Source organism: Aythya fuligula, chromosome 2 (genome assembly GCF_009819795.1).
Source record: "Aythya fuligula isolate bAytFul2 chromosome 2, bAytFul2.pri, whole genome shotgun sequence".
NCBI classification, from domain to species: domain Eukaryota; kingdom Metazoa; phylum Chordata; class Aves; order Anseriformes; family Anatidae; genus Aythya; species Aythya fuligula.
In genome coordinates, this window is record NC_045560.1 from 114,667,568 (window position 1) to 114,678,378 (window position 10,811).

The 10,811-nt window shown below is 32.6% G+C and overlaps 1 protein-coding gene across 1 annotated transcript in view; it reads left to right on the top strand.

The window, feature by feature from the left end:
• CCDC178 (coiled-coil domain containing 178) overlaps positions 1-10,811 on the top strand; it is a 110,054-nt gene that overhangs the window by 49,144 nt on the left and 50,099 nt on the right. Inside the window, exons 16-17 of the mRNA XM_032181127.1 lie at positions 1,435-1,580; positions 4,199-4,358. Coding sequence (XP_032037018.1) covers positions 1,435-1,580; positions 4,199-4,358 — 306 coding nt within the window. The remainder of the gene's footprint in view (positions 1-1,434; positions 1,581-4,198; positions 4,359-10,811) is intronic.

Genomic DNA, 10,811 nt, shown 5'->3' on the forward strand with positions numbered 1-10,811 from the left:
TCATTTATAGGGAAAAAGATAATTAGACTATGCACCAGGCTACTGATTCAGAAAAATGGTGTGGTATCTAAAGAAAAAAAAATTAAAATACTGACCTTGATTTAAATACCGATGTGCACTCTTTGTCTACTAAGTTGTGATTTCTTAAAATTCTGTATTTATATGTGTGTATATGTAAATTATCTCTATATATGTGTATGTGTCCTTATACATAATCAAAAGGTATTTTCCTCCCTCTTACTTTAACTCATTTACATAGCGGCATACATCACATTAGTATGTGTTTCAAAATCTAATGCAGTAAGACCACTTGAGAAGTATCACCCAAATAGTAGACTTCCACCTGTTTAATACCATAGTACCACTACAGTGCTTGGTATTTACCTTTTTAATTCGGAAGAAACTGCATCTTTTTTTACCAGATACTGTTGCTATTGGAAGTAGTGTTTGCTTCTGTCATGAATCTTTCCTTTTTTTTTTTTTTAATTTTATTTTTATTTTTTGGTCCTGTAACTATCAGTCACTTTTGGAATGAAAAAAAAAAAAATTACAATTTAATATCCTTTCTGCAGAATAGGGAGTTTAGTGATTTTTTAATGTAATGTTTTTCAGCAGCTTAATGTCAACATCTCTCTAAGAAGTTGTGTACTTGTAGAAGAGGAAAGTAGGCAGGAGTTCAGCAGTCTTGTCCTCTGTGCTTCAGTCCTCTTCTGTATGGAGTACAGGGAAACTACATTATGAAAAAAAAAAAAAAAAAATGGTATCCAAAAGAACAAAATTCTCTATTTAAGCAACTAAATGAGTAATGCCAGTTTTCAGAGATAATGAGTAAACTGCATTCTGCCTCAAGTCAGTAGCATCTAAAAATACAATTTTTCCTGAAAGTTCATTTTTTTAGGTATCTGCCTAAAACACTTGTATTGTGTAAGCAATACAAAGCAATAAAAGTGGCCAGTTAAGACATTGACTCTGCATATGCTGAAATAAATAGGTCCAAACTTGGTCATATATGAAAATTTCTCCTTTTCACTGTCATTAACATTTTTGCTGTGCAAGCTAGTGTTTATTTGAAAAAGTTTTATGAATCAGAGCAAAAACTAAAGACAATATGTATTTTATCAAGAAGGTGGCCTACAGACTTCCATTCATACATATACAACATAGGCAACTGCAAAAACAGAAGTGTCATGATAATATTTATGGATTTTTAGATGTGTGACAAATTGGAAGGCTACAACCAGATGTGCAAAATCATGCCCTAACAGACATGCAATTATTCCAGTTGCACTAAGTGTTTCAGCTCCCCCTCTAGAAGTAGTTCTGCTTCTTCGAGTACACAATTTCATGAACTGTTGTCCATAATCATACGCTTAAACTGCAGTATTGGGAAGTCTAGCCCTGCTAGTTTACATGCTACATATTTTTTAATTCCAGGAAAAAAAATCATTTGTTTCCAGTAAAATTGCTGAAAACTCTCACACTGTGGAAAATTTAAAAAATGAACTTAAAGAATTTGCTGTGTTATGGAACATGAAGCAAATGCAGGTGGAAAACATAGAAAAATCTTTTGTCGATTTACGGTAAGACCTCCCTCTTACATGAACTTGTACAGGTAGTTTATTACTTTTAATAATTTTACTTATTACAATTAATACAGGTAGTTTTATTATTTTACAGTATTATTTCTAGGAAATATAATTCACTTTTCCTCAATAATTTGGAAGTATTTTTGTGGGATTACTGTTTCAAGGTATTTGTAGAAGTTATTCATGATACATTATCTGCCTACCAAATTGAATTTTGCATATCAGAATTACTTCAGGAAATCTAATAATATTCATGGTCAGTTGCATCCTTAATTAATGGAGAATTCCTTGCATCCTGTGTTTTCTCTAGTTTGAGAAGTGTGGACCTATGCTTATTGTGACTGATGAGTACTGAAAATAGTCTCAGAGGTCTCCATCCAACTGATAATGTAGACTACCTTCTAGGCCACTCAAGCCTTGGAGGGCCATGTATGTTGATTGCACAGCAGGCTTACTCTTTAAGGAGAAAGGTGAACCTGCTAAGCAATGGCAAAGAGAAAATAGCTTGGACTGTTGAGTTGTGCAAGATTGCTAAATAATAAAAAGCAATCCTGCTGTCATGATAATACAGCTCCTTCTCTGTCATCTCACTCACTTAATGTATTGTTAGTGTTGAAAGATCTTTGAGAGGTTATTGCATTAAATTCTTGGCTGGGGAAAAAAAAAGGTGTTTTTATAAGTACATTTTTATAGCTGTATATGTGGGACTGGATATATTCTTTTGCAACTCTTGATTCAAACAGAATGATTTGGAGGCACTCAGTGTGCAGTGGAACTTACTAAACTTACTTCAAGAATTGAAGGCATCCTTCCACAATTGGAGATATCTTCATATTTTCCTCATCTCTTCAGCCATTAGTTAGTAGTTTCATATCAATGAAATGCTGTATTTAGACTCACAGAAAAAAAAGTGATAAAGTCAATAAAAAGTGATAATGAGAGGTTATTCCAAAGGTTATTGCAAAATTTGGACTAACCTGCTAAACAAGGGAAAATTGTGTTGCAGGTATCCCACCTAGAAAGTGCTTTATACCAAAAAAAAAAATTTTGGAAAAAATTGTTTATGTACTCTTGGAAGAGATAAATATATGTCTTCATATATGAAGTTAAGAATGAACACGAAATACATTCACACATTTTTTATTTTATTTTTTTTTTTATTTTTAAATCTCAGCAAAGTGTGGTGCTAATTTAAGGATGATGGACAAATCCTGTGAACTTGAGATCTGTGTTAGAAGCATGCTTATATTGGAACCCCTACCATTGATATGCATCAGTTCAAATACCATGTGAACCCAGTGAGAAGAAAATAAGGGTGGGAAGCAGGTTAAGGGGATGTGTTGGAGATTAGGAAGAGTGGAAGGGTGTTTCAGTGAAAAGAAACTCCAGGTAGTTTCTGCTGGATCACTTACTCAGCCTCTCTTTAGAGAGATTTTTGTAGACACTGATTTAGAAGAGGCTTGAGATGCTCTAAATTTCTGCAAAGAGGTTTGTTTTGCTGCAAAAAGTCTCAGAAGAGACTGTGAGGTGGATATTGTGACCTCCAGAATTTAGAACTAAATCCAAAACCCCTAAATACCTCTGTTGTTTCAAGCATGAGGTAATTGTTAAGGATAACATATTACTGGTCCCAGCTGTTCCTAGCTTGACAGCATAAATGGCTCCTGAGAAGTAAACATAAGTTTTATGTAATAGATCTCTCTCTTTTTTTTTTTTTTCCCAGACTGTTAGATTTATTTTAAAATTAGAAAATGTTTTATTTTAGTATTAAAATAATTCTAAAGTAACACAACAAAGCCTGAATATTGGAAAAATTGGGCTTAAACTTGTCTATTGAGATTTTTCTTCTGTGTGCACATGTGCACATTGTGATACAGTCTTTATTATGCAGCCAAGAGTTAAAAAGGCTCTAGTTTAGGTTATGTTGCAGAAAAATAATTAAACATACTTTTTGTTTGTTTGTTTTCTTTTAAATACTCTCCTTTCTAAAAGCATCAGAAGAATAAATCCAGGGAGAACAGAAATTTAGTAATTATGGGAAACCTGTAAAAAATGCTTAATTTTATTTATTTCATTCCTACAGATTAAAGAAACAACACTAGATAAGGACAGAAATATAAAAGAAATATACAGATGTTATGAAGCTCCCATTTCCAGTCCTAACAAGTAATAAAATAGTGATTACCCAATATGTCACTGGTCATGAGCTCATTCTGGATCTCAGAATATCATTTTTCCAGAAGATATGGGAGTGAACCAGTCCATTCTTCAGAAAGTTATTTTTAGAAATGCAAGCTGTTCTTGAAAATTGTGAGACTTATGTATCGCAATAAACTCATTGGATAAGGAGACCCACTGTTAAGTAGAGTGTCTTTAAGTGGTATTTACAGTCATGATAAGCTCCATCTTGCAGCTTTTTTTTTTTCTTTTTTTCTCCTTTTTTTTTTTTTTTTTTGCTTTTTTTTTTTTTTTTTTTTACAGGGTAACATTATTTGTGAGAAGACCACCTATTTTATCTATTATAAAATTAAACATTGAGCATATAAATAAAGACTAAAATAGTGTAGCATAATCTTAATTACTTCACTGAATTTATTTTTTTTCTTTCAAAGGAAAAATTTAAGTGATGTGATGTATAAACAGCAAAATGTGCAGATATTATTTAATCATCTACAAGATGAGCTAGCAGAATATGAAAAAAGGTTCAAGCGTGAAGAAAAAACATATGAACAGTTGCTACAGACTAGAAAGAAAGATCTGAAGGATTCCGAAGTGAGTATTATCAGAGCTGGCTTTCTTTATGTGACAACTGAAACAGCTATTTGGTTAGTTTTGGCTCTTTTTATATGTAAAAAGATACCAGTTTTATCAAAAGTTTGAAAATATTTCCAGTGAAATGAATTACTATTTTTCCATAGTAGACTTTTGTATTTCTGTGAATAAATAAATTATTTTAGGAAAATTATATAAAATGGTTCATTTACTTACATTTAATTTTTCATTAATGTTTAGGATTATTGTATGCTTTCTCTCCCCTATTTTTTCCCTTTGATTTGTAGTTACCTCTGTGAAGGAAAAGGATAAAAAGAAGTCATTGCTTCTGCTGACTTGAAAATCCTTTCCTTTTCACCAAGTGCTCAATAACAAATAAAATCTCAGATAACTTTGACTAAGATCACCATCAATAAGTTCCCATTCCTTTTTAATCACTTCCTTGTAAGAATATTGCTCAGTGCACGCAATTATCTTGATAGTGTAGCAGCCCAACTTTGGTCTTTTGGATAAAGCTGTTTCTGAACTGTCAGAAGTTACTACATAATAGGGCTCTTATCTAGATCTTAAATGCTGCAGTTGGTACTAGGAAGATGGGAGCCACACCTTATGTAGATAATAATGAGGAATCAGAGCCATTTGAAAAAAAAATATAAAATATAGAGGAGTAAAAACCATCTGAGAAATCAGATGCAATACAGTTCTTCACATTGTTTTCTGTGTTGGTTTCATATTTACTCTTTTCCTAAGAAAATGGAAAAATGCCTAGTTCTTTGTATGTAGTTTTCTTCATTTTTACATGAAAATAGAAATAAAAAGCTTTGTTTTCACTGAAGACATTCCAAGGTTAATATTTTTGCAATTGTAGCTGTTTGAATAATAATTTAAATATTCACTTTTCATCTTGTATTCTTTACTTTTATGCTCACTTTGTACTTTTCTCAGTTGATTTAGAATAGATTAGGTAAATTAAGCTGCTCAATTACATTCTCTTTACTATTCACTTTTACTTCCTATGTCTAGTGTACTAACAGAGCTACGGTGCAATGCTGAAATTACAAAACCTCTGGGGAACTGAGAATATATTTTAGAGAATTATGTAAACATATCTACATTCTTGACTCTGAGTTATTGTCAATGGTGCTAGATGATGCAAAGTGTTCTACAGTGATACCAAATCTACCAAGTTCTTTGGTATTTCAAAATACCAAGTTCTTTCATGCTAGTAGTGAGAACTTTTAGACTGATTTTTATTTTGTCTTAGCACTGCATCACATAATGCTCTGTTGCAAATGTATTTTGCTTTATCTCTCAAAATCTGTACTCAGGGTTTGAAACAAAAGGGAAATAGCAGTAATAAGAACTTGTATTTTTTTTTTTTTTTAATAGAGATTGCTACTTTATTACTTTTCACTGTGATATCGGTCCTGTCAGAATACCATAACTGTCTCCTGTCTTGTGCTAAATTAATTCTAAGGTCAAAATTACCTGCTGGTATGTCAACTTGCTCATCTTCACCCTGTAAGGTTTTTTGGAGAGGTAGATTTTTATCTCCTTCGCTACAACACCAAGATTTGTTTTTCCTAATGTTTTCTGTTTCATCCTGTCTTCTCTTTACTCCCACTTTCCCTTGATGCTGAGTTGTGGGTATTATATGAAGAGCACTTAACAGTATTTCTTTATTAAAGTAATGTTGGGGTAATGAGATTATGCCAAGATTTTGGTGGTTAAATGTAAGTAGTAATATTTTGATGCATACTTGAAAGCCTGTTTTTGTTTTTTACTGGAATGCATTGCTGGTCTCTGTGATGACATCTCTCCATTTAGGCATGCAGCCGAAATGGAGGCACACACTGTTACCCTTTGACAATTTACTCTGTTATTACCTCATCATTTTAATGTCATTCTTTATTATTTTTATATGAAATGCAGATAAAAGCATTTGTTCACAACTTCTATAAAACCCAACCCCACTAATCCATTTAAAAATGTTTGGAAGTATTAAGAAATTTTAAAAGTATAATTCCTATATACATAGGTATATATATATTATATATCATATAATATTATAAAAATATTGTTAAAATATTATATAAAATATTTTATATATATATACCTATACTATAGATACTATACATAGTTATACATACATACTATATAGTTATACTATACATACTATACATAGGTATACGTATATTACATTAGAAATCTCTTTCTCTCTCTCGCTCCGAAATTTAGTTCATTTACTCTCACTTTCTTAGTAGTCATGAAATTAAACTGGAAGCAATAACACCAGCAAAGCCTTCAGTACCTTATGGACAATCAAAAAATTTCAGCAGGGACTTCAGTGTTTATTACCCAATAGAAATGAGCAGAAGGCCTAGTACCAGTGGGTGGAGAAGTGTGATAAGACATTGGAACTAGCATTTATAGGTAATTCAGTAAAAATCCAAGTAAATTCAGGCAGCTTCTTCAAGGAGGCTATCCATGATCTGTAAAATTTGGACCATTTCTTTAGAAGGATGGCTAATGTGGCTACGTTGAAATTTTCACTTGGACAGCTTTCAGAATTTTTTGCGGACGGTAAAAATCAAATAATCTAAGCTGCTAGATAAAGTCTATTACCTAGACTATTTTAAAGACATATTTTCTTATTTAATGGGTTGAATGAAAAAACACTTCAATTCTGTTTTTTGGATAAAACTATTTCTATATAAGTTCCAACTTCAGATATTGTGGTACAATGATTATGAGGCTTTCTTATCTAGAGTCTGGAGATGAAAACTGGTTTGCTGAAGTAGTAAAGGAGCATATGTTCTAGTTCAGTTTTCACAGGCTTTGTGTCTCTAGGTCTGAATATAGGTGAGGCCATTCAATCCCCTGCTTGTAGATAATGTAGTTAGACAAGACAGTGCTTATTTCTAAGGTCAGATATGGATAGCTGAAAAAGCAATCCTCATAAGATTAGCCCACATGAGGAGAATACAAACAAACAAACTACACCAAAAAAGCAATACCCCAATTTCTGGAATACGGTATATAGAAGGCAGGTTCAAGAGCTTCTGATGTAGGGCATCTAGAAACACTAGTCAGATATAGTACTGAATGAGAATCACCTGTCCTGATAGGACAAAAAATATAATACTTTGCTCCAAGTGTCATGAAGTGCAAAAACTGAAAGGAGATGTTTTCTAAATAGGCTATGGATATACATGGTAACATCATATGTTTTCAAAGGCAAGGTGAAAACAAAACCCCAAGCAACTCAACATGAACTGTATCATTTAATCTGGGAGAATCACTGTTAGATGTTTTGTCTGATTCAGGAAAAGAAAACAAACTTTTGACTCTGATAATTGAATGGATTGGTAGTTCCTTCAATTTACGGAGAAATACAGATGTTTATGTCAATACAAAATGTTAGAGGTACACAGCTGACCATACTGTTTCAAGCTTAGAATTATCAATCATCTTCATTATCTTGCTTATAAGATGGACAGGTATGAGCCCTCACACCTTATGCAGACAAGAATGATGCAGTAAGGAATGGAAAGACTAGTAAGACTGAAAAATCCAGTCTGAGATCTATGCAAAGGTCCAATTAAGTGTCCTTTTTTTGCTGACTTTTAGATTTTGTGAAGGTAAATAAAAGCCAGTAAGCGAGAACAAGAGGAAAGAAAAACTTGCCAAGAAGAAGGGTTTCAATGGCGTAAAAAAAAAAGGTATAGACATCTTTCTTTGAGCAAGAGGCCTCTTTCCTCTGGAGACTAGATGGTACTGTTATATCCATAAAAACAATCTCTTATGAAGAGACAAACTGGACACAAACTAGGTGAGAAATTTGATGAGAAATCTAGCAACCCTTGTTGCCATCACTGTGAAGGAAAATGGAGTTGAAGAATGGTTTTGCTAAGGGAGAAGCTGCATCAGAAACTAGTGGCCCTAGCACAGATCCTGACAGAGAAAGAATTTTTTTTGAGATTCCTGTGGAGCACTGAGGGATGGAAGTAGTCTTTTCATGACCAGGATTTGAATAGGATGAAAATCTGAAGAATCTGTGTGCCTGGTTCTTGTAGGAATACACATTGTGTGGTTTGGCTGGAGAGCTGAGTCAATGCTTTTGCAGATCTCCTTGACTTTGTCTTATCACAGGAGAGAGTGCTGCCAAAAGATAGGACACATGAATGTAACAAATAGGACACATGATAGGACACATGAATGTAACAAATGTCACAGCTAAATGCAAGGTGTGACTTTTGTTTTACTGATGTGCATGCTACTAAATGTGGTGAAATTTACATGTATAATGATGAAGTCATACCTTAAAGGCATATTTTATCACTTTGCTATTTGTAACTACTCTCATAGCGTCTCATTACCTTATGTTCTACAGAGAGAGTACGGTCCCCAAACTATCACATTGCCATTTGGTTCAGTGCTGATATGTGTGGTATTAAATGCACAGATAAGAATTCTTTGACATAACAATTCATAATGAGTATTGGATCACGTTCAGAATGATTATGTTGTGCCTTGTTTTCTTAACCTGAAAACAAGCCTGCTTGTTCTTATTTTCTGCCGCTAATGTGATTATTGTACTTGCAGTTGAAGTAACTGTAAAAATGATTACTGTGGTTTTTGAAGATTGAGCAAGACATTTTGAATGACCGAAACTCATTTGAAATGTGAAAATTTGACCTAATTAGTATTTGCTATTGTATACACAATGAAAGGCAGGTGTATAAATCTTGAAATTCATACATCTACCTATACAGACTTATACTTTTGATAAATGCATTCAATTTTGTTATCCAAAGCATTAACAGAAATACTGATACTTTTAAGTTCTGTTGGCTTTGAAATATTAGCAGTATCAGAACGTCCTCATTCTATTAATTAACATTAGTTTTCTGCAAAAATACCCCTACCACCTAATAACATTTCTAGATTTTCTGTGAATTTTTTAACTGATGGATGATACTGGATATAAGAAGATGATGGTAAATAGATATTTCTAGCACTGTACTTTAACACTGTACCAGCTTCAGAAATGTTTCATCATAAACTAAAAGTGAATTTCTCAGATATATAAAAGGGAACTTTGAAATTCCTTTACTTGAATGACAATATTTTTTCCTTTGTCACAATGCAGAAAGCTTAAAAGTAGGGGAATATGTGCTTTTTTTTTTTTTTTTTTCTTCAAATTTTATAGATATTAAAATAAGTTTTTAATCAGTTATTATTTAAAAAAATGTTTAGTCTGCAAATGTTTGATCAGAATGTTTGACCTTAACTTTAATGCTTTTCATTTTAAAACAAATTACCATGTTCCTGTGAACATTTTTTAATAGAAAAGCACCTTCTATCTGAGAAATAATATATCAGAAAATCCTTGACTGGTTCTAACACCTAGTCATGATATGTTAGATAACATGATATAGTCATGTTACTTCATCATTTATTGATAGTATTACTAATGAAATAATCTACAAAATATCATATTTCTGTTTTCATATTATTATCATAATACCTTCTGAAATATGCCAATATACTGTTGGAAGTTGAATTAAGAAATAGAGAAAAACAAAGTTAGATCCAAAGGGCTGTTTATCATCATGGTATTAGATAAAATCCACTGGGTGTCTTTTATCATTTACTTTTCATTTATTTAGGTCATCTTTTCTTCTACTCATTGTTTTCGGTCTTGCTGCACTAATACCTTCAAATCAGTTTCCATCTCTTATTTTCAAAAATACTGTTAATCAATATTAATGTTACTGAAGAGCTTTGTTGCAGCGTATCCATGTAAATGTAAGAGTTATATTTGAAGATATATGACAAAAGAGTGGTGTTTTTTTTGTTGTTGTTGTTGTTTTGTTTTTAATACCTAGAGAGCCATTGCTCCCTTTAGGCTATTCTATGTGTGTGAGGGATAAGGACAATAAGTAGTCTGGCTATAAAATTGTCTTTAATTAGTTGACTGAGTGGCTTCCAACAGTGTGCTACACTGGTATGTAGGACTCCCATGTTACAAGATAGACTTTTGAATCTTACTCCATGCTCCTGGGTAGGCTTAGCATATCAACTTACATACTGTCCTGTGGGAAGTGCTGTCAGTATTACCCAAATAATCATCCCACTGATTTTATTTGCTCACAGGGAAGTCATGTACTTCCCTTCTGAGGAATATACATAGCCAGAGGTTGGGTGCCATGATAGTAATGACATTCCCAGTGAAAATCAAAGGGATATAAAAATGTAAGGTTAACAGAATTTTTAAAGGATAGTTTTCTGCTTCTTCATTCAAAAATAAGTCATATACATAATAATTACAAGCAAATTAGCCCTCTCTGTACTTTAAGACAGTGTCAATGGGAACAATTATAGCACTCTAAAAGTTATTTAGAAAATTAAAACAATTATTGGTTAATCTTTCTACGGGCACAAAGGGTT